Source organism: Caenorhabditis remanei, chromosome II (genome assembly GCF_010183535.1).
Source record: "Caenorhabditis remanei strain PX506 chromosome II, whole genome shotgun sequence".
Lineage (NCBI taxonomy): Eukaryota > Metazoa > Nematoda > Chromadorea > Rhabditida > Rhabditidae > Caenorhabditis > Caenorhabditis remanei.
Genome location: NC_071329.1, coordinates 5,942,070 through 5,968,700, shown reverse-complemented (window position 1 = coordinate 5,968,700; position 26,631 = coordinate 5,942,070). Strand labels below are relative to the sequence as shown.

General features: G+C 39.0%; 13 protein-coding genes across 13 annotated transcripts; 12 read left to right on the top strand and 1 right to left on the bottom strand.

Moving 5' to 3' along the window:
* Positions 1-55: 55 nt before the first annotated feature.
* On the top strand, positions 56-1,256 carry GCK72_004778 (uncharacterized protein; the record flags this gene model as incomplete). The annotated part of the gene is made up of 5 exons (XM_003098277.2): positions 56-196; positions 243-336; positions 384-797; positions 840-940; positions 984-1,256. The coding sequence occupies 5 exons, from the start codon at positions 56-58 to the stop codon at positions 1,254-1,256; spliced, it is 1,023 nt and encodes a 340-aa protein (XP_003098325.1).
* A 269-nt stretch (positions 1,257-1,525) lies between these two features.
* Positions 1,526-2,489, top strand: GCK72_004777 (uncharacterized protein; the record flags this gene model as incomplete). Its single annotated transcript, XM_003098301.2, has 4 exons — positions 1,526-1,618; positions 1,669-1,762; positions 1,814-2,334; positions 2,379-2,489. The coding sequence occupies 4 exons, from the start codon at positions 1,526-1,528 to the stop codon at positions 2,487-2,489; spliced, it is 819 nt and encodes a 272-aa protein (XP_003098349.2).
* A 269-nt stretch (positions 2,490-2,758) lies between these two features.
* GCK72_004776 (uncharacterized protein) lies at positions 2,759-3,796 on the top strand (the record flags this gene model as incomplete). The annotated part of the gene is made up of 5 exons (XM_003098261.2): positions 2,759-2,851; positions 2,894-2,987; positions 3,036-3,446; positions 3,490-3,590; positions 3,653-3,796. The coding sequence occupies 5 exons, from the start codon at positions 2,759-2,761 to the stop codon at positions 3,794-3,796; spliced, it is 843 nt and encodes a 280-aa protein (XP_003098309.2).
* A 473-nt stretch (positions 3,797-4,269) lies between these two features.
* On the top strand, positions 4,270-5,614 carry GCK72_004775 (uncharacterized protein; the record flags this gene model as incomplete). Its single annotated transcript, XM_053724889.1, has 5 exons — positions 4,270-4,299; positions 4,347-4,452; positions 4,640-5,050; positions 5,128-5,195; positions 5,249-5,614. 5 exons carry the CDS (start codon positions 4,270-4,272, stop codon positions 5,612-5,614), a joined length of 981 nt encoding a protein of 326 aa, XP_053589083.1.
* Positions 5,615-6,576: 962 nt separating this feature from the next.
* GCK72_004774 (uncharacterized protein) lies at positions 6,577-7,698 on the top strand (the record flags this gene model as incomplete). Its single annotated transcript, XM_003098267.2, has 6 exons — positions 6,577-6,702; positions 6,755-6,842; positions 6,891-7,180; positions 7,225-7,348; positions 7,393-7,508; positions 7,555-7,698. The coding sequence occupies 6 exons, from the start codon at positions 6,577-6,579 to the stop codon at positions 7,696-7,698; spliced, it is 888 nt and encodes a 295-aa protein (XP_003098315.2).
* A 651-nt stretch (positions 7,699-8,349) lies between these two features.
* On the top strand, positions 8,350-9,493 carry GCK72_004773 (uncharacterized protein; the record flags this gene model as incomplete). The annotated part of the gene is made up of 6 exons (XM_053724888.1): positions 8,350-8,472; positions 8,526-8,613; positions 8,684-8,913; positions 8,958-9,081; positions 9,126-9,241; positions 9,290-9,493. 6 exons carry the CDS (start codon positions 8,350-8,352, stop codon positions 9,491-9,493), a joined length of 885 nt encoding a protein of 294 aa, XP_053589082.1.
* Positions 9,494-9,887: 394 nt separating this feature from the next.
* On the top strand, positions 9,888-11,441 carry GCK72_004772 (uncharacterized protein; the record flags this gene model as incomplete). Its single annotated transcript, XM_003098299.2, has 7 exons — positions 9,888-10,022; positions 10,072-10,159; positions 10,208-10,370; positions 10,660-10,801; positions 10,845-10,968; positions 11,013-11,128; positions 11,175-11,441. The coding sequence occupies 7 exons, from the start codon at positions 9,888-9,890 to the stop codon at positions 11,439-11,441; spliced, it is 1,035 nt and encodes a 344-aa protein (XP_003098347.2).
* Positions 11,442-11,915: 474 nt separating this feature from the next.
* On the top strand, positions 11,916-13,070 carry GCK72_004771 (uncharacterized protein; the record flags this gene model as incomplete). Its single annotated transcript, XM_053724887.1, has 6 exons — positions 11,916-12,056; positions 12,109-12,196; positions 12,239-12,339; positions 12,552-12,687; positions 12,732-12,847; positions 12,969-13,070. 6 exons carry the CDS (start codon positions 11,916-11,918, stop codon positions 13,068-13,070), a joined length of 684 nt encoding a protein of 227 aa, XP_053589081.1.
* Positions 13,071-13,649: 579 nt separating this feature from the next.
* Positions 13,650-15,090, top strand: GCK72_004770 (uncharacterized protein; the record flags this gene model as incomplete). The annotated part of the gene is made up of 5 exons (XM_053724886.1): positions 13,650-13,802; positions 13,851-13,932; positions 13,983-14,251; positions 14,564-14,797; positions 14,848-15,090. 5 exons carry the CDS (start codon positions 13,650-13,652, stop codon positions 15,088-15,090), a joined length of 981 nt encoding a protein of 326 aa, XP_053589080.1.
* Positions 15,091-15,582: 492 nt separating this feature from the next.
* On the top strand, positions 15,583-16,686 carry GCK72_004769 (uncharacterized protein; the record flags this gene model as incomplete). The annotated part of the gene is made up of 5 exons (XM_053724885.1): positions 15,583-15,693; positions 15,807-15,831; positions 15,875-16,182; positions 16,228-16,351; positions 16,397-16,686. The coding sequence occupies 5 exons, from the start codon at positions 15,583-15,585 to the stop codon at positions 16,684-16,686; spliced, it is 858 nt and encodes a 285-aa protein (XP_053589079.1).
* Positions 16,687-17,142: 456 nt separating this feature from the next.
* GCK72_004768 (uncharacterized protein) lies at positions 17,143-18,511 on the top strand (the record flags this gene model as incomplete). Its single annotated transcript, XM_053724884.1, has 6 exons — positions 17,143-17,256; positions 17,310-17,406; positions 17,454-17,746; positions 17,801-17,927; positions 17,972-18,081; positions 18,221-18,511. The coding sequence occupies 6 exons, from the start codon at positions 17,143-17,145 to the stop codon at positions 18,509-18,511; spliced, it is 1,032 nt and encodes a 343-aa protein (XP_053589078.1).
* Positions 18,512-20,696: 2,185 nt separating this feature from the next.
* Positions 20,697-22,256, top strand: GCK72_004767 (uncharacterized protein; the record flags this gene model as incomplete). The annotated part of the gene is made up of 1 exon (XM_053724883.1): positions 20,697-22,256. One exon carries the CDS (start codon positions 20,697-20,699, stop codon positions 22,254-22,256), a length of 1,560 nt encoding a protein of 519 aa, XP_053589077.1.
* Positions 21,403-23,583, bottom strand: GCK72_004766 (uncharacterized protein; the record flags this gene model as incomplete). The annotated part of the gene is made up of 5 exons (XM_053724882.1): positions 21,403-21,687; positions 21,741-21,981; positions 23,078-23,336; positions 23,383-23,470; positions 23,524-23,583. The coding sequence occupies 5 exons, from the start codon at positions 23,581-23,583 to the stop codon at positions 21,403-21,405; spliced, it is 933 nt and encodes a 310-aa protein (XP_053589076.1).
* Positions 23,584-26,631: the final 3,048 nt, after the last annotated feature.

Here is a 26,631-nt window from a genome sequence, read left to right as displayed (position 1 = left end):
CTCGATTTTGACATTTTCTCTCGTTCCGAACTCTGAAAATTTCAGAAATCTCGGAATGGAAGATTTTGAGTATTACATCCGAAGAGGCTCAGGAACATCCCATCAAGATTATGATTTGATCGAAGGCGTGCATCCGTTTCGTTGCTGTATCACCTTCTCAATTCTCACTTTTGTCTTTTCCGAATTGTTCAGAAAGGTAGGTTTCTCGTTGTTAATGTCAATTTCGAGAGTTTATCTTTCAGATAATCAAAGAAATGAATTGGAATGTTGACACGTTGATGCTATATTACGAATTCATCAACTCGGTGACGTTTTTCATGCTTTATCACTCCGAAGGTAAGTTACGTCGCCCAGTTGGCTTCGCATCAAAATTAATTTTCCAGCCGCCATGTTCCAACATTATGGTTACTCCGCAATGATTGTTCTGTCGGCGATTCACTTTGCGGTCAGCTTCTATCTGAATCGTAGAGCTGCTGCGTACACCGATGATCTCTATGACCAGGAAAAGCCAGACTGGGTTACACCACCAAACACCGGAGAAGATGGAAAGATGCTGCGAACCATTGGAGCGTTTCTCTCGTACATTCCCTCTTGTTTCCTTTGGCATCTCATTCAACAATATACCGCAATGTATGTCACGGAACATGTTGGAATGTACCAGTTCACCGATTCGCTTGTTACCATCATTGGATTCGAGTTCTTCTTCATTGCCAGTCTTCGTCTAGCCTGCGCACTTTTACCCTATTCTCGACTTCAGAAGTTCATTCCGTTGATTTACGCGGGAATTTTTAATTCTGGTAAGTCGACATTACCCTATCGATAATTCCTTCTGTTTACAGGACAAATCGCTGAAAAATCTCGTGTCTGGCATCCGATCATCACTTGCATGGAAATGTTCACCGGCAACGGACAAAGCTTCGGCGGTTTTCTCTTTCATTGTGTATGTGGCTTTTTAATTTCATTTATTACAGCTTCTTTTCCAGGTTATCCTTTACTCTGGCTGGTTGATTGCTTCTCAATTCGCGCCGAAACGGAAGATTGTGTCACCATCACTTCTGAAGCTCAGAAGAAAGCACAAGGCAGCTGTGGAGGCAGAGAAAAGGAACGGAACAGATGCAAGATTGGTTGAGAAGGCTGCTCTGGATCGGGAAAGAGAGATGAGACATGCAGTGGAACGGGAATTCTTCGATGAAACACTCGGAAATGCGGAAACTTTCTCACTTCAACACTTTGTATTTGATCATTTCAATCAATAATCATGTAACAACTTACTCACTTTTTTGGTATTATTGCAGTTTTGAATTTCTGCTATTCACTCATTCTTGTATATTATCTTATCCTTCCCAACTTTGACGCGACTTCCTGTATTTGGTTTAACTTTGTAATGAAACACTACTCGATTTTACTTGGAATTTCAGATTTTTTGTTGATTTTCATCAGAATTTGTTCGGTTCCGAGCAAGTTTTACTTCTATGCGTTTTGGTAGAAAAATAATTTCTAATGGGATATTTCCAGAATTCTAATAATGAATGATGAACTACTCGAGTGGGTGTACCCGGGATCCGCCTATCTAATATACACAGTATTAACACTTTCATTCATGAGTGTTTTCAGAGAAGTATGTTTTATTTCTATCCGGAATGAAATGTCTAACAGTAAAACATTCAGGTTCTCATAAACAAATTGTTCGGTCCGGAAGTGGTGATAATGTCTTACGAAATTTTCGGCTCGGTGATGTTTTGTATGTGTCTTTTTGGAGAAGGTATTAGAATCTTTTACTTCATCCATCCCACTCATTATCCCTGAATTCTAGCCGTCATCTTCGAATACTATGGATACATACCAATGCTCTTTGTGACAATATGCCATAATTTGTTGGTTGGTATGCTGAATATGCTGGCCTGTGATCGACACTACGCGGTTCTTGCTGAATTGAAAAATGAGGGTAATGCGATCAATAAAAGGACCAAACAAGGGCGGATGGCTCTCCGTGTCATTGGAGCAGTTGCTTCAACTTTTATAACTCATATAATGAAAATGATGGTAGTAGAACGATGTCTGAGTTTCGAATTCACGACGCAAGAGGCAGCAGCCTATCCATATACAGACTATCTCGTCTTTATTGTTCTCTTCGAATTCTCATTCGCTCTCGTTCTTCGATTGGCTTGGACTTGGCTTCCGGATTCTGGAATTCAAGTGTTTCTCCCAATAGTCTACGCAATGATTTTCAAGTCGGGACAAAGAGTTGGAAAATATCCAATGGTTCATCCGATACTCACGTTACTCGGTGTGACTCGCAATGCTCGATTCGATACCGATTGCCTCATCCACACGGTAAAATAAAAGTTAAAAACATATTGTTTAGTTTTTTATTTCAGATAATACTGTTCGCTGGCTGGGCGTGTGGTTATTTGCTTCGATGTGAACCGACTACTCCACGACGTCATCATCCCAATAGAAGAGCGTTGAACATGCTATCCACTCCCTGAAAAGTGGATGAATCCACTTATTTTTGTACTAATATTTGTGAATCATTGTGTACATTGATGTATTTTTAATTATTGTGCTTATAACTATTATCTATATCTTGAATTATCTTTCTTCATGTAACAATGCTATAAAATAATACTCGATTTTGTTCAATTTACCAATATTCTTCAAATTTTTAAGGTTTCTTATCCGAGAATTAATTTATCCGAAGCATATGCTTTTCAGAAACATAACTCTTTCACAATTTTGCAATTTCAGAAATTTCAAAATGAGTGATTCCGGTGTGAGTTGGTTAGACCCGCTAAGTGCCTGTATAATATTCACAATTCTCAACTTTGGCACTATCGAAATCTTGAGAAATGTAGGTTTTTGTGCCATTTTTGAAATGAAATCGAGTTTTCAGATTGTCTATCGACTCAATTTCAATTTGAGAACGTTGATTCTGATGTACGAATTTCTCGGCGCTCTCTCGTTTTGTACATGTCATTATGCTGAATGTAAATAGGTTGAAGTTTATAGCGAAATCTGAAAGTGCTGATTTTCAGCTATCATGTTTGACAACTATGGTTACATTGCAATGATCGTCGTGTCGTCATTCAACATCAATCGCTTTTACTATCTCCATCGCAGATCCGATGAGAAACTCTGGGAAACTCAAAACGGACTACGCGCGCGTCTTGCCAATGAAGATTTCGGAGGCTACGAAAAGGTTCTACGATTCCTCGGCGGATGGTTTTCATACGTTCCGTCCTATTTGTGTTGGGCTGTCATCCGGGAAGCTTTCGGGATTGTACTGAAAAAGCATGGTGGCCACTATCCGTATGACAATGCGCTTTTCACCATCATTTTAACCGAATTCGTCTTCGGTGCAGCTATCCGTGTGATGTTCGATTGGTATTCCGATTCTAAACTGCTCCATCTCATTCCATTGATTTATGCGGTTATCTTTAGTTCTGGTGAGACGCTCCGCCACACTCCTCTCCAGAAGTATTTTTTCAGGACAACAGGTTGGCAGACCTCCCGGCGCTCATCCGATCATCACATTTGTCGGAATTACTATGGGAGTTGAGCCGAATTTCTTGTATTTCTTCCTTCATGCTGTGAGTTTGAATGCAAAATTTGTATGTTATCATCTACTTAAATTTAAAATTTATACTTTCAGATCTATATCTATGCTGGCTGGATGCTTGTTGTGAAGCTGCCACTCCCCGAGGCACTGCTGGTTCGTGCTCCATATCTCAGTGAACGCAGAGCACAGAATCAGAAATTGCTGAATAAGATCTTGAAGACACGCAAAGGAAAATAACTCGTGTTTTTGAATTTCTTTCACTTATTCTTGTTTATGATTCTCTCATTATTCAATTGCTTCTAACTTGACATATCTTCTTGTATTTGGCTCAAAATTTATGTGATAAAAGTACTCGCTGTCAATTAATGTATTGAAATTTCCTGTTTTTTTCTCATCAGAGCTTCGTTTTCGAAGTCTTATTTTTTAAATTGAGGCGGCTCAGGTCCGCAAGTGAACGTTTGGCACGGCAAAGTGCACAGATTCCTGGAAAATTTTCTTTTTCAGCAGTTTTTATAAATACTTTTTTGTGCTTTAAAAGGCTTAGATTTCAGAAGCCATGAGATGGATTTCCTCCATAATGAATCGCTGAAACCACTCTACGCAAGCATTCTCTTCTCTTCCATCGTTTTTGCGATAAATGAAATAAGTAAAGTGGTTAGATTCTATATTCTTCTCACAGATTAAAATTCCTCTCCATATTATTGCAGGTCATGTTCAAACTATTCAGAGGCGGCGGTTCTGTAAGTGAAATTTCCTAAAAAGTTGAAGTTTCAAGTTTAATTTTCAGCAATTCGATAGAGTGTCACCAATAGAAAGCAGAGTTAAATTGGCCAATAAGTTGACCAACGAGTTTCTCGCCACATTCTCATTATGCTTCTTGTTCAATTCAGAAGGTGCTCGTGCTGAAAAATTTCAAAAAATCTATTATCGAAATAAACAAGTTCCGACATTTTTTCCTCGTCGGTGTTTGCGGACTCAAGCCAAAATTATCAAATTTTGGCTTGAGTCCGCAAACACCGAGGGGGAAAAAATGTCGGAACTTTTTTGTTGCGACAATATTTATGAACAAGAAATTTTCAGAAGTAATATTCGACAACTATGGATATTTCGGAATGTTTCTTGCCGTAACAATTCATATGAGTATATTTCAACTACGAAACAACGGCGCCCCAATGAATCAATTGCTTTATGTCGAAGAGGCACTCGCTAAGAAAACCAGCGATGCACCAAGAGCACTTTGTGCCCTGTGGTTCCATATCCTTGAAGCCTTGGCCTCTGATTCATATTCTGATTTTATTTGGTTTATAATTGAAAAAGCAACCGGATTAAAAGTCGAGCGGCGGCCGTGTTATTTCGTGCATACGGTGCCTGTGAATGCCATCTTCGTTGCTGAATTCGCCGGTGCCTTTCTTCTACGATTTCTACTATCTCGAACCGTTAATCGATCTTTTCTCGCCACGCCGCTTGTCTACGCATCTTTCTTCACTGCTGGTAAATGAAAATTATTAAATTTTTAAAAAAAATTTCTTTAGGAAAATACTTTGTTGGAGTCCCTGGTGTCTATCCAGCCATCACTCTAGCCCGTTGCAGTCGATGCTGGAGTGCGGACACTATTGTCGCTCTCCTTTATCACTTGGTGTGCAATCATGATTCTTATATTTTGTTCCCTACCAACAATTTTATTTTCAGTTAGCTGCCATCCCTGGCTGGTTAACCGCCTCGTTGATCGAGCCAACACCGTTGAAAACGATGTGGCGAGAGTGCCACGAAGGAGAAGAGAGGACGAGAAAAGAACAAAGATTCCGCCAATTACTTCGACAATTACACCTAATATTATTAGAACGGCATCACGAAGAGATGCTTCGTCGTATCGAGGAGCAGAGGGAAAGAATGCGTCAGGGTGAACGGAGACGACACGAAAATGATAACCCGAGAAGACGGGACCGCCGAGGAAATTATATTGGACTTTATAGAATTAATATGAGAAAAATGAGCAGAAGACGTAATAGACAGAATTCGAGAGGAAATTATCAGTTGCCACATAGAGGACGTTGACTATTTTTGATATATTATTAATCATTTACTGTAATTACTATTAACTTTTTATATTTATCACACTTATCATGTGTCATTCTTCTATTCTTTGATCTCTTATTTCGTGTATTTTGTGACATTTTTTGTATATTGACATTATTATTGAGTGAAATTGTAATAAAGATTTGGTAAATCATTCATTTTCAGCGCTATTTTGAGAAAAGTGTCTGCGTCTCCTATTTTTGTGTTCTCTCTCGTTGGTCCGCAAGCATCAAAGTGTGAACATTAGCCACGCGTGGCGACGGAATAATGCACACATTTGGAAGTAAAATTTTTTCAAATTAATTAATTTTCAGGATCCTTTTCGGGGGTATTTGAGTTTAGAACTCGGAAGAATAGAACTGTGACAAAATAAAACTGTGAAAATATAGAACTGACTAAAATAGAACTGAACAAAGTGGAACTACGAAAAAATGGAACTGCTACAAAACAGAACTCGACAAAATAGAACTGAACACAATGGAACTGCTACAAAATAGAACTGTTACAAAATAGAACTCTAGTTCGAATGGAGCGCGTTTGCATTCGTGACTTTTAAGACGAATTATAACCAATTTTCGAGGAGAAAAGTGGACTAAAAATACTTATTTTATGTAGATAAAGTCTTTGTCTATTTAATAGTCAACAAAAAACTGTATAAAGTTATATTAGATAAGCCTAATAAGCATTTTCAAAACCAGTGGAAGAGTTCTATTTTGTAACAGTTCTATTTTGTAGCAGTTCCATTGCGTTCAGTTCTATTTTGTTGAGTTCTATTTTGTAGCAGTTCTAACTTTCACTGTTCCACTTTGTAACAGTTCTATTTTAGTCAGTTCTATATTTTCACAGTTTTATTTTGTCATAGTTCTATCTTTCCGAGTTCTAAACTCAAATACCCCCTCCTTTTCGGTTTTTCTCTAGTTTCAGGCATTTCCAGACACAAAATGGACGACGATAAAGTGAATTTCGCCGAGCTGCTACAGCGCGTTCCCACCGAATCGTGGTACGCACTATTCGTATACATTCTCTACACCGCTTTTCTCGCTCTCAATGTATATATGGCCAGAGCGGTTAGTTCCATAAAAAACAGAGCTTTTCATTCAAAAAATAAAATATTTTCAGTTCACCTCGTATTTTCCCCTCTACATCGCTCGTGTGCTGCGCGAGTTCATCGCCACGTTCTCCTATTGCGCCTGTCTTTATGGAGATGGTATTAACGCTCTTATTCATTTGGAACGAAAATTTAATACATTTACAGAAATCTTATTGCATTACTTCGGATACATTGGATTGTTCGCCGGAATATTACTCCATTTCTCCGTTTTTCAACGTCTCAATAAGAGAAACGGCGAGAATTTGTTGATAATCGGAGAAGAAGTGCTTCGTATGAATATCTACGTTCTAGACTATGGTTTGGTTATTGTAGCTCAAATATCCGCTGCGTTCTGCTCCCGTTACTATGCTCTCCTCATATTGGACACTACTCTTGTACCCGTTTCAGAGATTTGTCATCTCAAACACTTGTTCTATGAAAATGATGCTCTTCAAGTGAGTTTGAGGTGATTTGTACCAAAATTCCACAGTGTTTTCAGCCAATACTCATCATTGTGGTCCTTCTAGAATTCCTTGGTGGTGCCGCGCTTCATATGATCTTGAGACAATTTCAGAAACGTATTGAAACCATTGCGTTTTTCTATGCACTGATTTTCACTATTTGTAAGTTGAACATTTCTTTTAAAAATTAAAATTAACTTTTCCAGCTCACTACGCTGTCGGAGTTTTCGCACCGCACCCGATGATTTTCATGTCTCGTTACGCCTATTGCTCGGTTGATATGGTCACAGAGGAAGCTCTTTTAGCTTTCCTGGTTCATAATGTGTGTTGGAATAAAAATAAAGGCTCATAAATTACTTTTCTTGCAGCTCGTTCCATTAATCGGATGGATGTTTGTCCCAATTGTGACCCGAAAACCGACAACTTTGAGATCAGTCTGGGGACAGAGATTTGAAGAAATGGAGGAGAAATCTCAAGCGCCGCAGGGTGGAAATAACAAGAAAAGGCGTTAATTTCATCAATTTTAATATATAACTGACCTGTTATTTTTGTAATTCTTGTGCTTAATTTGACTTTGAATTGAACTAATCTCTAACCTGCTATATGGTATCATATCTTTGCTGTAATTCGTGTAAAATTGATAGAAATAATTTCATCATTGAATTCTTGCATTTTGGTATTTATTTTTCTCATTGTTTCCATCAAAAGAAACTCTGCGAGCTTTATATTTTTGAAATTTGTGCGGTTATTTTTCCAGGTCCGCGAACGCCAAAGTGCGAACATTCGACACGCAGAAATGCACAGTTTTGGATTTTATCAATTTTGCAATTTCAGATTTTTGTGAAATTTTCAGTCTTTTTCCTGAATTATGATATCGAAATTGCAGCAATTTTAAACCACCCAATTTTCGCGCTGGTCGGAATTTTTTTTTCGGAATTTGTGCTTTTGATCTTTTCATTCTGCGCCTTTTTGGTTGTTTTTCTCTTTTTTGTCGGCTTTTTGATAAATTCGCCTCAAAATTTGTGAAATTTTAAAAATTGTCACGAAAAAGATGATATTTTTTCAGAAGACATAGTTTTAAACCAACCAAATTCCTATTTTCTCAGTTAACGTTCATTTTTAACCGAAAGTTCTCTGATTTTTCATGTTTTTCAAGACACAAAATGATCGACGACGACGACAAAGTAGATATATACGGATTGCTCCCCGAAGAATCATGGATGGCTATAGTATTTCTTCTTTTCGGCACATTTTTCCTCGCCGTTTTCACTGGTTTCTGCAGAAAGGTAGAATTTGTATATATTCTGAATTTTTTTCCCTCAAAATATAAAATTTTCAGCTGTTCTCATATTGTACGCCAAAATTGCGTGATTTTTTGTACGAAGTCATCGCCGCGTTCTCCTACTGTGCATGCCAATACTCACAAGGTAAACAGTGCTCAATGAACTTGAAAAATCCAATTTTCAGAACACATATTGAAATACCTCGGATACCCAGGACTGTTCATTGCGATACTCATTCAAACGTTCATTTTCCAACATCTTAACAAAAGACACTGCGAAAATTGGTTGATTCTCATGGGTGAGGGACACAAAAACGAGTTTCCGATCTCGTTGATCTTCTCTCATGCTGTCGGAATGCTCAGTTTCTCCTATTTATTGATGTTGTATAAAAGTCTTCTTCCGTGTCAATTGGAGCATTTGTTTTTCAAGAATGACACGTTACAGGTTTGTTTTATTGATATGGAATCAATAAGTATGAGAAATTTCAGCCAATAATGATCATCGTCGTCCTCTGTGAATTCTTGTCTGGCGCCGCTTTTCATATACTTCTGAGACAGTTCAATGGGAATGACGGAGCCACTGCATTGGTCTACGCGATCGTTTTTACAATTAGTACGCTATTTGCTCTGTAAATTTTGAAAAATTGCATTTTTCAGCTCGCAGAGCCGCTGGAGTCCCCGCCGCTCATCCACTCTTCTTCTTCTTCCGATTTTTCAGCTGCGTTCTCAAAATGCCGGTCAACGAAGGAGTCATTGCCCTCGTAGTTCATGTTGTAAGTTAAAACAACAAAAATACATCAAACGCTCATATTTTATTCCAGTTCCTACCATATATTGGATGGATATTCGTTCCATGGGTATCTCGAAGCCCGTCAACTCTGAAATCGACGTGGCTATTAAAATACGAGCGAAAACAAGAACAGGCGATGAGAGCGCAGAGAGCACTGGAAGAAGAGCAACGGAATAAGCACTACAATCTGAGACAGAGGAATAACAGAGGAGGAGGCAGAAACAGAGGACGTTAACAGACGGTTCTTTCAATTTTAATCTGTATTTGTGAATATTTTGTGCTCAATTTTGTATTTAATGATCTCTAATTTGTCATATTTATGTAATTCGTGTAAAATGAATGATTGCTCAAGTTTCACTGCTGAAAATTCATATTTTCGCTCTTGTTCTCTATCAAAACGGGATCTTTGAAGCCCCATACTTTTGAATTTTCGCGGTTTTTTCAGGAGTCCGCAAGCACCAAAGTGTGAACATTCGACACGCAAAAATGCAGACCGTGGAAAATTTCTAGAAATTTCTAGATTTTTCAGCCAATTTCACCCAATTTCTGATTATTTTAAAGAGGAATCACTTGTTTTCTTCAATTTTTACTTATTCTTCTCACTAATTATTCAATTTTCCAGATCCGAAATGGACGACGACGCTAATAAAATAATAAAACTAATAAACTTGTTCGAAGTGGTCCCTGAAAATCCAATACATGTTATCGTTTCTTTTGTACTCGCTAACATTGCTCTCGCGATTGTTGTGTTTTTGATCAGGAAGGTCTGTTCACTATTTTTGCACTTCCGTTTCTAAAATTAACAAATTCCAGTTGACTGCTAAATTCCAACCCGTAATCCGCATTATTCTCAAAGAATTCATCGCTGTAGTTTGCTACTCCTTATGCTATCATTCTCAAGGTGATGCATTTAAGCTATAAAAAGCAACAAACTAATGTTTTTTTCCAGAACTCATGTTGCATCACCTCGGTTATCCTGGAATGTTCTGCGCGATTCTATTTCAAATGCTCATTTTTCTATCAGTCAACAAGAAAAACGGCGGAAATTTGCTGATTTTAATGGATGAGATGACTAGAAAAGATACTGTTATCGGTTCACGGAAAGTCGGCGAGTGAGTTCAAAGGCGCATCTATTAGCAGTCCTCTTACAACTGCGCCCGAGTTTTTTTCTCGCGCACCGACACAAATTTTCACTTTTTCCGATCAATTCTCGCATTTTTTCATAATAAGTTACAAAATGAATGATAAAAAACTGCGAAAATTGGTCAAAAACTGTGAAAATCTGTGTCGGCGCGATAAAAAAAAACTCTCGTTTGCGGTGGAGCGCAGTTGTAATAAAAATGCTCGGCTAATAAATGCGCCTTCAAACCCACTCGGCGAATATTCATATACCGATAATAGGGAAAACACCTGGTGGTATTTCTTGACATTCACCACTCACGTGCTAGGCGCAGTGTTTACGTCATTCATGTTGACCAAGTATAATCAACTCCCGAAATGTACCTCGCTCTACAATTTATCAGTTTATGAAGGAGGTGTGAAAGTGAGTTTCCAATTTTCAGCCAGAAAATCTATTCAATTTTCAGCCAGAAATCGCATTCGTGGTCCTCTCTGAGTTTCTTGGTGGCTTCTTTTTTAACTTGTTTCTGAGATACTTCAACAGAAATCACACAGTCATCGCGTTGGCTTACGCTATCATTTCCACTTCTTGTAGGTTCAAATGCTAGAATCATTTAATAAATTCATTTTTGTAGCTCGTTCGGCCATCGGAGTCTACTCCGCTCAACTTCACACCTTTGTAATCCGTTTCATAAGTTGCTCTGACGTTGTGGAGAACGGCTTCTGGGGTTTTACAGTTCCGACAATGACTGTATGTTGGAAATTAGTAGAGAAATAAATCTAGTATGATTTTTCAGTTACCATCTTTTATGGGCTGGATATTTGCGTCACACTTCGGAGATTGGGAATCGTTGAAATCGATCTGGTGGCTGAGATTGGAGAGAATAGAAAGAATGGAGAGGATTGCAGCGGAAAGAGCAGAAGAAGAACAGGAAGAAGAAGAAGTTCCAGAAGAAGATGAACCTGGACAGCAAAATCAGGAAAATCAAAAGACGGGAGTATGGAAGCAGAAACAAGAAGACAAGGTCAACAAGAAGAAGAAGAAAAACAAGAATAGGTTTTAATAAACCTAATAAACTGAAATAAGTGTGTCAATTTCGAATCGCAATATCTACTAATAACTGCTAATAATATTTTATTTGAAATTATTATGTGATATTTTGTATTTATTTTGTGATCGCTATTTTGTCGTATTGTGAAATCCTTGTAATTGTATTTTGTGGTTTTTGTCTCTCACTAATTTCACTCACTAATTTCGTGAACGTTTCCTGTAACATTTCAATGAATCATTGCTAAGACTGTCTAATTCGATAAATCATCGCTGGATCTTTTAATTTCTCTGCAAAATGCTTTGTTTTTCATCAAGAATAGCCCAAAAAGCTGTATATTTCGAAATTTGCGCGGTTCTTTCACCGTTCCGCAAACATCGATGTGTGAACATTCGACACGCGAAAATGCAGAAATTTCCAATTTTTAAATTTTATGATATACCCTAAATTTTATAGATTTTTACAGTTGTACTCCTGTTTATTTCAGACATGGCAACGAGACATTTGATAAAGGGCAATGAGAAAGTAATACATTTCTCGGATTTGGCCACCATCGAATCGAATAAAGCTTTCTCTACTTTCGCGCTTCACACCACTGTAGTAATAGTGTTTTTGTTTGGATCCAGAAAGGTTTTTTTCAGATTTTTCTGCCAAACAATTAAATTTTTTTCGTTTTTTCCAGCTCGCATCGTGGTTTCGTCCGAGCATCTGTGATTTTTTGAACGAATTTATCGCCATGTTGGCCTACTGTGCATGTTTTTACTCACAAGGTTCCTCTCTAAGTTTAAAAATGTATTTATTCAAAATTTCAGACGTCATGTTGACGCATTTCGGTTATACTGGATTATTCTTTGCGATATTTTGTCATATGTACATATGCCATTCTCTTAACGAAGGGCACGGTGAAAACATGGTGATTTTGATGGATGAGGGGTTAAAAAATACGGAAAACGACCGGTATTCATCATATTTGTTATCATTGATCGTCCCCGCTCACACCGCCACATTAATTGTCTATTTTCTTCTGTTAAACCTATTCGACATGATTACGACGCAACCGGTTTGCGAGAACAGCGTTTTAGAGGTGAGTCCAATTATGTCCAATTATGAACGCAACATTTTCAGCCAGTTGTCATTGTTGTTATTCTTTGTGGATTCTTCTGTGGTGCTGTTCTACACGCAGTCTTGAGACGGTTCCATCGAGATGATAGGCATCATGATGTGTGTAGCGCACTGATCTATGCAGCGGTCTTCACTTTTTGTCAGTTAGAAATTGATTATTGGTGGAAATTCTGACATTTTCAGCCCATGCGGTCATTGGAATCTACGCTGCTCACCCTTTCATCACCTTATCCCGTCTTCTCGGTTGTATGAAAGCCATTAATATTAACAGTTGGCCAATCCCATTTATTATACACATGGTAAGAAAATTCATTTAACTCGAACTAATTATTTTTGTAGACCTTCCCTTTCCTCGGCTGGATTTTTGCGTCAAAAATGCTCAGAACGCCGCCGTCAAAATGTGAATCGATTTGGCAACAGAGATACGATGAAGCGCTAGAGGATGAGATGAATGAGGAAATCGATTCGCAAATAGAGCAATGGAACCATGGCTACAATCTGAGACCAAGGAATAACCGATGAAAAAGCAATTTTAACCTGTGATTTGTATTTTTACTCAATTTTCTTACTCTGGTGTACTGTATTTAATTATCTTGTCATATTAATGTAATTCGTGTAAAATGAAAAATTGCTCAAGTGTCACTGCTGAGAATTAATATTTTCGCTCTTGTTCTCTATCAAAACGGGCTCTTTGAAGCCCCATACTTTTGAATTTTCGCGGTTTTTTCAGGAGTCCGTAAGCACCAAAGTGTGAACATTTGACACGCAAAAGTGCACAGATTGGAATTTCGAAATTTTCTAGAAGCTAAATAGTTTAAGCTCTTTCAGACCGATTTTCAGCGTCAAAAGGTCATTTTTGCTGAATTTTATCTGAAAATTATGAATTCAATACGCAAAAATGCTAAAAATCATCGATTTAACTTGATTTCCAAATAAAAGAACAATTGTTTCATGTTTTTTAGCTCGGAATTTCGCATTTGATCTATTTTTTTCGGCGGTACTCTTTTTCGTATTGATATCTCGGGGGGAAATCGGATTTTTGCTCCACTTCTCATCAATTTTGCATCTCTTTAACCTATTTTATGAATTTTCAGTCATAAAATGGATGAAGCGGACGAAAAGTTCAATGTCCTCGAATTTGCCTACAATGCAACAATGTACGCGGCCGGTATGCGACAAGAATGGAAGGATACATTAGTCTCGTGTCTAGTCTACAATTTAATACTCATTTTGGCTGTGCTTTTCTTCAGAAAGGTTCGATTTTCCTTTGAAACACTTGAATAATTATAAAAATTTTTTTAGATAGCTCAACTTTCTATGAAACGAGACTACTTCTACGAGATCATCGCCGCATTCTCGTTCGGTGTCTGCCACTACACAGAGGGTAGCTTAGTCCATAGCAAGAATGCCTAAAACCTATATTTTCCCTTCCAGAACTAATGTTCCGCGCATTCGGCTACTATGGAATGTTCCCGATGGTTGTAGTCAATCAAGTGATATTCCAGAAGTTGAACCGAAGACACGGAGAGAATGCGATGATTGTCGCTGAGGAATTCGTGACTGGACGAGTCGGCGATGAGGATTGTCTCGCCGTTCTTTCGCTACAATTCGCCGGAGCACTATTCTGCTCGTTCTTCTTCATTGTGACCGCCCAAGACGTTTTCCTGAAAACTAAACCGCTCGGGTGTCTTTTCAAGTACACGGTATCGGATTTTTCAGCGATGTTATACTTGCAAATCGGGCACGCTCGCAACTCACTTAAAACGCATTATTATGAGCTGGAAAATATACTAAAATGTAGATCTCGGCGAGTTCTATGCCTGTGACTTACTGTGGGCCGGATCTAGGATCGTTAATGTGCCGCGGGCCGGGCTAGAATAGCTTTTTTGGCCATTCTCCCGGCCTGCGGCACATTAACGAGAGAACTCGCCGAGATCTACATTTTGATATATTTTCAGCTCATAATATTGAGATTTCCCGATTTGCAAACATACATTTTATCAAAAATCTTTTAGAAACCACTGCCGATCGTCATGCTCTGCGATTTCCTCGGTGGTCTCGCGCTTCGTGTGCTTCTCGAACTATTCCAAGGACGTATCATCTCGATTGCTGTGATCTACGCGTTCCTCTTCACTATTGGTCATGCGGCAATTGGCGTTCCTGTCGCTCATCCAGTGCTCAGTGTTGCAAAGGCTCCTGAATGCTGGACTATGGTCTACGAGCTTCTCCCGAATCTTTGCCTACACATCGTAAGAAAAAATTGATTTTTGATTAATCTTTCTTTGAAAAAAAACTTCAGTTCTCTACACTCTCCGGTTGGTTATTCTTGCCGTACGCATGTCAGATCAGGACTACGTTGAGATCGATGTGGGCGCAGAAATTCGAAAAAGATGAGGTCAAGAGGATAGCCAGAGAGAAGGCGGAGAAGCAGGAACAGGATGCGAAGCTCAAAAAGGCTCTGAAAGCCGAACAACAGGCAATTGACGCAGAGAATAGGAGGAGAAATCAGGAGTTAAGAAGCCGAAATTCGCGGCGGAAATAGTAATAAAATAACAATATGTATTATCCCCCATTCATACTAGTTTCTCTAATAATTTTGACATTATGATGTGTAATTTTGACAATATTGTGCCTAATTTATTCATGTTCATATTCATACAGTCTGTATCAATCAATCTCTCATTTCTATTTATAATTCGGCTAATTCGATAAATCATTGCAGGGTCTTTTAATTTCACTAAAAGTGTTCTTTCTATATTTGTTTTTCATCAAGAACAGTTCAAAAAGCTGTATATTTTGAAATTTGCGCGGTTCTTTCACCGGTCCGCAAACATCGATCTGTGAATATTCGACATGTCGCGACACGCAAAAATGCACACATTCGGGAAAATTCCTCGGGTTTTCATGAATTTTCAGATTTTTTCTCCGTGTTTCAATGAAAAGTAATCTAATTTATCAATGAAATTATGCTCGTGCTCTCTAATTTCTTAATTCTCGTTGTTTTAATGTTACTTTTTACGATTTCAGGTCGAAGATGGATTCTGTTTCGAATCCCAATGCGCTAAATTCATTCGACTTTGACGTTCTCAAAGTTGCAACTCTCTATGTGACATGCGTCTTCATTGTCTGCGAAGTTCTGAGATATGTAAGATTAACATTTTTGCGGAAAATCGCAATTAATTACAGGGATTGACCCAATGCAAAAGTCCAAATTCGATCTTCCCAGAGGCTCTCATTCAATTAATCACCACTCTTCAGATTTGCATCGGATTTTATGAACAATGTAAGACGAGATCATGTTTTTAACAATTAAAAAAATTTTTCAGCTATCCTGAAATCCACCGACTACATCAGCATCTTCTTCATCAACGCTATCAGCTTCTTCTCTGTCCACAACATCAAATGGGGTATTGCGAGTCCATTCACACAGTTCGAGGATATCGTCTTCAATCGTAAAAAGACCGGTTTTCTTGGACCGATCTGCAACCTCGCCGGTCAATTTGTTGGCGCCTTTTTGGCTGCCGGAATGACTATTATCAGTTGGGAAGTCCTTTCTCAGCAAACATGGATCACCCACATTGCCACAATGCACAGCGAATTATTGGAACGGCCTTGGTGTTCATGGAAATCTGAAGTGCGTTAAGAACATACTGGTGGATGATTATTTGTCTTATTTCAGGACTTCCCACGCTTTCTTTTCGCCTTTGTCTCTCAAATCGTGATCGCTGCCTCCATGCGAATGATTCTCACTAAGTTGAACACCAAATTTACCCCAGCTATCTACACTTTCTACTATACGTTCGGTACTTGACCCCTATCGCTTTTCACGAAACAGTTGAATTTTTCAGCTCGAGTTCTCATCGGCTTCCCCGGATTCGACGTAATGTACAGCTTCTCTCATTTGGCGGTTTGTAGCTTGAAGACCGACGAAATTCTCGGATTGTTCCTCAGTTACATGGTCGCTCCGGTTGTTGGTTGGCTGTGCTGCCGTTTCCTCCTGGATTCACCAATCACAGCATCTCAATTGAAAAAGGAGAAGAAGCGAGAGAGACAAGAAAGAGAGGCTGAACTCCTTGCAGAGAAAACCGAGCAAGAAGCGAGAAGAAAAGCTGGGAAACAAGGGAAAAAGAGGGATTAGCTTCAATCGAACTTGATAATTTGTAAATTTGTAATTGTATGTTGAATTGTGATTTGAATTTTGTTTTCGCCGGTTTGGAATATTTTGATATCTTATTCTTCTTGTGTAATGTGATAAATGATTGCTCCGGTATTAAATTAATAGATTTTTTAAAGTAGCGGAGACTGCTCCGTATATAATTTTCTATTCAAATTCGCGCGGTCCCTGGATGGTCCGCAAACACGCCGACGCGAAAATTCACAGTTTCTGAAAATTTTGTTCTAGAACTTTCTGTGGCTTAAAAAGTTTGCATTTGACCTCAATTTTCGGCGCTGGCGGCTTTTTTGGTTGATTCTTGAAATGTTTCCTTGCTCTTGACTCATTTTAGCTCTTTTCTCGTCGAGTTTTCACAATTTTTCGACAAAAATTTCGTATTTCAATTGTTTCATTCAATTTCTCCCCTTTTCCAGGTCCAAAATGACGACGGGCTCACCCGATCAAGGGGATTTATACCAAAAAACGATTCAACCCCTCATCCTGGCAGCCATCTACCTCGGATTGCTGAATTTCGCGGCTTTTTTCAGCAAAATGGTCGGTCAAACTATGCGTGTTATCCAAATAAACGCCCGTTTTTCTTTTTTCAGATTGCCGAAAAACTTGTGAGACGGGAGGGTCTGCAACGCACCTTCCTCATCCAGTTCATCGCCACGATTCAAATTTGCGCCGGATTTTATGAGGAGCGTAAGCGGAAAAAGAGAATTTTCAAAGAAACAGTTTTAAATTTTCAGCTGTTTTGAAATCTGTCGGCGACCTTGGCTTCTTCGTCTTCAATTTTCTCAACTTCTACACAGCCGGCGTCGTTCCCAACTCGCTTTCTGCAATCGAACGTTTCACAGTCAAGCGGAAAGGAAATGGCGAAAAGATGTTGACGTTTTTCTTCGCGCAGGTCATTGGAGCACTAATCGCTCCATATATGGCTGTTTTCATTTGGAGTGTGATGGCTGGACAAACGAATCGGCCAGAGCTCGTTGGAACTCACGCCAAGTTGCTGGGAACCGGTCTTTGTCATTGGAAGTTTGAGGTAGGGGAATAGTTGGAAAGTTGACCAAGTGGATCATTTTTTCTATAGTTCCAGAGCTTCTACGGACCACTTCTCACTCAATTCGTTCTCGCGGCGGTCATTCGATTTCTCCTCACTTCAAAAGGGATCAGAAGGAGAAGCATGGCTGTTCCACTCGTCTACGCGGCATATTTCACGTTTGGTAAGTCAGAAATAGGAAACCGGAAACCATTCAACAATTTTCAGCTCGTACCTTCATTGGATTCCCCGGATTCGATCCGATTCACAGTCTCGCTCGTGTTTCACATTGTTGGTTGAGAAGAGAAATCTTCGTGAAGTGGACACTTTGTTATGTGGTAAGGGATTGAGATGGATATTCGGAATGGTGGAAAGACAACTAGTCATGATGAAGTACATCTCTTTTTTCGCGCTGAAGTGAACTTTCAAGCCGATTCATTAGACATTGAAAAATCAAATAAATTTTCTCTTTTTCAGTTCGCACCAATCTGTGGTTGGCTTCTGTTCTCCGGCTCGTCCAAACACGTTGAAAATGCCCCCAATGAGACGAAAAGACCAAACCGAAGACTCCGCCCACTTGTGGACCCAAGACCTCCATTCAAAAGTGTGGAAGTAGCGAAGAGCCAAGAAGCTCCCGTCGGTAAAGTGGCAAAGGAGGCGGAAGAGGAAAAGGTCGCAATCGTCCGTCAGAATCGGGTGACACGACAGGATCGTGAACCGCAACGCAAATTCTCGAATCATCAGGGAAGAAATCACAAGAAGCCATGAATAATTTTCTCATTTTTCCTCTAATCCAACGTGTACACTCATCTAACTTGTGATATTTTGATCTCTCCATCATATGTATTTTTGTATTGTAATTTTCGGTTATTTTCTTGGAGAAGCCGAGAATTTCAGCTTCTCACTCATGATTCATTGTATATATTCTCATTGCTGTAAGGATTGTAAGACTTTCTTTTTAAAGAAGCGGTTTATTACTCGAATAATTTGCTATAGTTTTACCAATTATCATCCTCACAATCGTTGATGTCTGGGGTGCTGTTGCCCAGTTTAATGGTCAGCAGCTCTGAAATTGTTCGTATTTATTTTCAGATTTCTCAAAGCTTTCTTCCCATCTTCCTTCAGCGGGTTGAAGGTTACTGTAACCTGAAATAAACTTTCAATTGGTGCAGGGAACTTCTGCACAGTGATACATTTTGGAAGGCTGTGTCTGATGAGAAGTCTTCCATCTAGAAGATCTTCTCCAGTGACATCTTTCGAATGGAGGTCTTGTTTTTAACAGAAGGCGTTCAAAAATAAGGCATTTATTCAACAAAAGCAACAAGATTCACAACACAAAAGTATACTATTAAAAAAATCATCGGTCACAATTTACATACTCAATGCTTTGGGGACACGGGGACATTGAATGAACTCCGGTGTGGCGAATCGCACTCTGGAAAAATATATTCAAATTCAGAAATATTAAAGAGAATAAACGCACTTAAAATTTTTCGGACTTTATCTCCTACTTCTTCGAATTCCGCTCAACAGACGTTGCACTGTTTCCATGGCTTCCTTATGATTCTTCTTGGCTGACAGAACTTCCAATTTAACCTGCTGCGCCTTCAGCTCAGATCTCGTCCGATGCGGGAAACTGTGAAGGGACGAGAGGAGTCGAGCGATTGGCCTCCGAGTGGGTCAGCAAAAATGAGAACATATCAAATGGCTGTTGAATCCATGTACTTTGTGTGTGGAGTCGACGGTAGAGGTGGACGGCGGCAGCTGGTTCCACGAGTCGGTGGTTGCAACACCAACGGAGGTTGGTCGGCTTCTTGCTGATTCGGCGAAGGAGGTCTGCGCCCATCGATTGGGACCTTGAAGGGGGGATCCGAGTGTTGGTGGTGCTGATGGAGAGGAGGCTCGCACCGGTTTCTTCGCCTCTAATTGCCGCCTCCGTCCGATGACGCTGGTTCTCCAATTTCAGCATCTGCACCTCACTTTGGAAATTTTGGAATTCAGAACTTCTCGTAGACACTGGCAAAATGGAAAATGAGTATGGGATATGAAATATGAGATTGCTATAACTTACACAGATGGTTCGATAGGGATAGGGGAACTAGTATTCAATAAAAATAAGAGGGATTGGGGTGACCAGCCATACAGTAGGCAGTCTGGAAGGTATAATGAGATGGGAGATGCCACGGACTCTGCCACAGGCCATCTCGATTCAAAAAAACGGAGAAACGCCTTTTTTCTGCGGAGCGCGTTTGCACACACACAACCCTTCACAGCGCACCACGGCGCGGCCGCGCAGACCTGTGGCCTAGAAAACTCCAACTCGGACATTTCAATTTTAATACATTACGTGGTTAAGCCACATGTGACACATGTGCACATATGAGTAGTGCGCTCCGCTGAAATCAGCTAAAATTTTAGCACGAAATTCAAAATAATTTATCTTTTTCAATAGAATTGATCTCAGGCGTTTTGCTTCATTTTCTTCGTTTTTTCGTAAATAATAAATAAAACCTTTATTTAGATGAATTTTGTTCAGTAGAATTTCAAGCAAGTCATTCCGCCGCCGAGAACAGCGACATAAGGAAATTAGCTATAGAGGGCTAGTATTTTGATTTGAAAATGTCCAGATGAAACTTTCGTTAGCTGGAAACATTTCGGAATGATTGATGAATATATAGTGGATGGCATGTGGTAGAGGCCGTGGAGATGGTAACCTCGAGTGGAGACGCATCTGCGTCCGTTGCGTATTGGCTCCTGAGAAGAGCGCGCACCATAGTCACTGCTCCTGGGAAAACTCTACGCCTATAACCCTAAAAGTGGTGCGCGCTCTTCCCAGGAGCCATTACGCTGAGGACGCAGATGCGTGACTACCATCTGGCCGTGACTGGTTGTCCCGGTTAGTTTTCATTTGTCTCATTCTCTCCCATTCTCATCAATCTATTGACTCTTCATTATGTCTTCTACCAAAATACTCGGAGTATCTCAACCAATCTCAATGGCAGCTCCAAGTCAAAAGGATATTCAACTGAACAATTCGCTGAACGAATATCTCCAGACGTTCAAATGTTTCGAATCTAAAGAAGAAACCTGTCAACGTGTCAAAACTCTTTCGAAACTCAATCTATTGGTCAAGAAATGGATCAAAAGTCTCGCAGATGTACGGATTCCAAATGGAAGACAAGTGGATGCCGGTGGAAAACTGATGACATTTGGTTCTTATCGTCTCGGAGTTCACAGCTCTGGAGCCGATATCGACACAGTAATCATTGCTCCACGACACGTCACTCGCATGGATTTCTTCACTTCGTTTAAACAAATTCTTATGAAGAATCCAAATGTGAAGGAGTTGCAAGCAGTCGAGAATGCCTTCGTGCCGATTTTAACGATGACTTACTCAGGAATCGAACTCGACGTGTTATTCGCGAGACTTGACAAGCCAACGATCCCAGAGAATATCGATTTATCAGATGACTCCCTTCTCGTGAATTTGGATGAATCCAGTATCAGAAGTTTGAATGGAATTCGAGTGGCTGAACAGCTTTTGAAGCTTGTCCCCAATCGAGATACCTTCTGTCAATCCCTCCGAGCAATCAAGTTATGGGCGAAGAATCATGGAGTATACTCGAATGCGATGGGTTTCTTCGGAGGCATCACTTGGGCTATTCTGGTTGCAAGGACGTGTCAATTGTATCCAAATGCAGCTCCATCGAAGATAATTCAAAAGGTATTCTTCGTGTTTTCGACATGGAAATGGCCGTTTCCCGTGGTTCTGAAGCAGTTTGGTTGTGTGGATTCAAAATTGGCAAACCTGGTTTGGAATCCGCGAAAAAATCTAGCCGATCGATACCATCTGATGCCAATTCTGACTCCAACATTCCCGGAACAGAATTCAACTCATAACGTCTCGAAGTCAACTCTCCATATAATTCAAGAGGAAATGAAGTCTGCTTTGGAGATTTGTGATCAGATTCAAAAAGGAAATGCCACGTGGAACGACCTGTTCGAAGAGATCAATTTCTTCAGTCGATACAAACATTTCGTTGCTTTGACAATCAACGAGGACACCAATATTGGATTCTTTGAATCGAAAATCCGGCAATTGGTTCAGATTATAGAGAGGAATAGTCAAGTGAAAACAGCTCACATCAATCCAAGAAAACTGAAGAATATTCGAAATGAATCCACTTGGTTCTTGGGATTGGAGTTTACGGAGAACGCAAAGAATTTGGATTTGACGTCTGAAATTGAAGGATTCAAAAGGAACATGGCAAGACAGCAGGCAAAAGGAATTGTAGGTCAAATACAGTTGGATGCCACGTATGTCAAGAGAAGTGACCTCATTAAATTCATTTCTCTAGGAGATTTGAAACGAGGCCGATTTGTAAAGAGCAAGACTGCTGTCAATCGGAAACGTCCAGCTTCATCTGGAGACTCGACGGAGACTAAGAAGCCACGTGTCATCGATATGTCTGCAGTGGATTCAGTGCTGCTCAAGTTGAAATCCAATCAGTGATTTACTATCTTTATTTAATTTATCCTTCCCTTTTTTGGAAAAAACTTTTCCCTTCCTTTCATTTGTGTGGCTTCTGTTTTTCTTTAAAATAAAGTTTGAAAAATTAAATTCGTTCTGTATTTTTAAAACAAAAAACTCAAGATTTCAGCAAATGCTAAAAAGACAATTCTGGAGCAAATGGTATAAAAATGAGCAAAGCAACGCATTATTTTAAAGACTGATACAAATGTTTGATGTTGGTGAGGACACAGATTGAATAATCGTTCATGAAGCAGTGTCCTCAATCTTATATGAAGGAAGATTCAAGTTATTGTTTGCATATTTGAAACTTGTCCTCTTTTCTTATACTTCTGGCATGTTACAACTTCTGAAAATCTGCAATTAGTAATTTTGAACCTAAGAAATCTTGAATACCAATTATTCTTTTTCTAAAAATCTTGATGAAATACATCGCCACCAATGGTTCGAAGCACAAATAGAGAGCCACAGATATCGGCAAAAAGTTTCTCAAAGATTCACTTGTCAGGCCGAATAATGGGAATGAAAACGTACAAAAGACTGGTAAATACATGAAAACACAGGGAATCAGAGTTTGAATAACCAAAGTTCGGAACAGCTGATTTTGAAGTTCACGGAAATCTAAACTAGTCATGGTCGTTAGCTCATTGAGATGAGCATACGTCTTCACACCAAAATAAGTCATGAAACCGGAAGTAAGAGTCATAAAACATGCAAAAACACCACTTGAGAAGAGTGAAGGGATATGCATCTTTGTTTCTCCTGTCAATGGATCAGTATAATAGTACTGTATTCCCACATACGAAAAGTCATCAGGTTGCATACAGTAATCTCTTTTGAATTCAGGTATCAAAACTTGGTCTTTCATAGAAGAGGAACCGTTTACAAAGTATGTCAAACCAAACCATATCAAATAACTCATCAAAACAAGGAGAGCCCAAATTGGAAAGTTTTTTACAGCAAATCGAGAAAGCTTTGACGGAAGAGTGACTGATAAGAACCTGTAGTAGAAATGAGTGGTGAGTGATACGAGCATCATTCCATAACAGCCGCAGTAAATAGCTGAAAATGAATATCAAGAATTTGAGTTACTACTAGAAGTACTAACACAGCGCGGTTACTCCAATATATTTATTAAACCCTGTCACTTTTCTGACGTTGAATATGGCGAACGAAACCTCAGAGATGTGAACATTCTGGAATCAAAGGTTTAGATCAAAGATCAATAACGCATTTTGAAAATTCTTACCGGTTTACTCCAGTAATCGCAACATGAATAGTAAATTTCCAATAATGTGCATGAGAACATAAGATATTTATAGTTTCAAAAAGTCTTTTTTGGCATTTCATATATCAAACATTGGAGAATCAAGTTGAGAGTAACAGATAGTACAAATGCAATAATTTCAGCGTAAACGGTCACTTCTAGCTACATAGTCGAGCACATTTTAATGTTTTCGAGAGTATCTGTTAATGTTTTTAGCGATGGGAAGTGGTATTTGAAGGGATCTCTTGGGATTACAGTAGTCTAGACATGTATTCTACCAAGAATGTATTCACTTTCAATAACTTTACCAATTACATCGGTAGCTGCTTATAATAATACTTGAACATGTGCTCAAAAACTGGCCTGGACTTTACTTTTTATGCCGAAACTATTGTTTGGAGCAAACCGGTAAATTTCTCTATGATCCGTTTAGTCTTAAGGAGCTAGTCAAGACATCACCTCCGAAACCCTATCTTGAAGTAAGTTTTATAACATTTGAACAGAAACTGAAACGTTTTTTCAGATGCCAGTCGGTGAGGAGATCCCAGAGTCTAAAGGTGACGACGACTATCATGAACATTGCACTGAAGATGAAGAAAATCAAAATGTGACTTTTTTTTTACAAAGTCAATGTTTTAAAAAGCAAATATTAGAGGTTTAAGTGACGGAAGAAATCTGAAAGAGAATAGGTGACTTTTCCGAAGGATTTTTATGGCACTTCCTCAAAAAAGGCCTGCATCATACCCCTGTTTATAATCCCCAAGTACCTGTGCACCTGTTTTACCTGAGTACTTATAATCAAAAACTCTCTGAATATCCCCCAATTTTTATTGATTTCTAGATTTAAAAAAGTCCTGTTTTTAGGAATTTCAATCATAATTTTAATGATTTCAAGATTTTAAAAAGTCCTGTTTTTAGGAATTTTAGTCTTAATTTTATTGATTTCTAGATTTAAAAAAGTCCTGTTTTTAGGAATTTCAATCATAATTTCGTTGATTTCTAACCCGGGAGGATTCAAACCCGCGTCTACTGAAGTAAACCTCAGCCCGGGTATTATAGACTACTACATCCTCTGATCGACGAGTCTATCCGGTACCGACACAGATAAGAATGGTGGGGGAAGTTAATTTCATAAAAAGTACCCAGTTTTTAGGAATTTCAATCATAATTTCGTTGATTTCTAAATTAAAAAGTCCTGTTTTTAGGAATTTCAATCATAATTTCGTTGATTTCTAACCCGGGAGGATTCAAACCCGCGTCTACTGAAGTAAACCTCAGCCCGGGTATTATAGACTACTACATCCTCTGATCGACGAGTCTATCCGGTACCGACACAGATAAGAATGGTGGGGGAAGTTAATTTCATAAAAAGTACCCAGTTTTTTTGAATTTCAATCATAATTTTATTGATTTCTAGATTTAAAAAAGTCCTGTTTTTAGGAATTTCAATCATAATTTCGTTGATTTCTAACCCGGGAGGATTCAAACCCGCGTCTACTGAAGTAAACCTCAGCCCGGGTATTATAGACTACTACATCCTCTGATCGACGAGTCTATCCGGTACCGACACAGATAAGAATGGTGGGGGAAGTTAATTTCATAAAAAGTACCCAGTTTTTTGGAATTTCAATCATAATTTTATTGATTTCTAGATTTAAAAAAGTCCTATTTTTAGGAATTTCAATCATAATTTCGTTGATTTCTAACCCGGGAGGATTCAAACCCGCGTCTACTGAAGTAAACCTCAGCCCGGGTATTATAGACTACTACATCCTCTGATCGACGAGTCTATCCGGTACCGACACAGATAAGAATGGTGGGGGAAGTTAATTTCATAAAAAGTACCCAGTTTTTAGGAATTTCAATCATAATTTCGTTGATTTCTAAATTAAAAAGTCCTGTTTTTAGGAATTTCAATCATAATTTCGTTGATTTCTAACCCGGGAGGATTCAAACCCGCGTCCACTGAAGTAAACCTCAGCCCGGGTATTATAGACTACTACATCCTCTGATCGACGAGTCTATCCGGTACCGACACAGATAAGAATGGTGGGGGAAGTTAATTTCATAAAAAGTACCCAGTTTTTTGGAATTTCAATCATAATTTTATTGATTTCTAGATTTAAAAAAGTCCTGTTTTTAGGAATTTCAATCATAATTTCGTTGATTTCTAACCCGGGAGGATTCAAACCCGCGTCTACTGAAGTAAACCTCAGCCCGGGTATTATAGACTACTACATCCTCTGATCGACGAGTCTATCCGGTACCGACACAGATAAGAATGGTGGGGGAAGTTAATTTCATAAAAAGTACCCAGTTTTTTGGAATTTCAATCATAATTTTATTGATTTCTAGATTTAAAAAAGTCCTGTTTTTAGGAATTTCAATCATAATTTCGTTGATTTCTAACCCGGGAGGATTCAAACCCGCGTCTACTGAAGTAAACCTCAGCCCGGGTATTATAGACTACTACATCCTCTGATCGACGAGTCTATCCGGTACCGACACAGATAAGAATGGTGGGGGAAGTTAATTTCATAAAAAGTACCCAGTTTTTAGGAATTTCAATCATAATTTCGTTGATTTCTAAATTAAAAAGTCCTGTTTTTAGGAATTTCAATCATAATTTCGTTGATTTCTAACCCGGGAGGATTCAAACCCGCGTCTACTGAAGTAAACCTCAGCCCGGGTATTATAGACTACTACATCCTCTGATCGACGAGTCTATCCGGTACCGACACAGATAAGAATGGTGGGGGAAGTTAATTTCATAAAAAGTACCCAGTTTTTTGGAATTTCAATCATAATTTTATTGATTTCTAGATTTAAAAAAGTCCTATTTTTAGGAATTTCAATCATAATTTCGTTGATTTCTAACCCGGGAGGATTCAAACCCGCGTCTACTGAAGTAAACCTCAGCCCGGGTATTATAGACTACTACATCCTCTGATCGACGAGTCTATCCGGTACCGACACAGATAAGAATGGTGGGGGAAGTTAATTTCATAAAAAGTACCCAGTTTTTTGGAATTTCAATCATAATTTCGTTGATTTCTAAATTAAAAAGTCCTGTTTTTAGGAATTTCAATC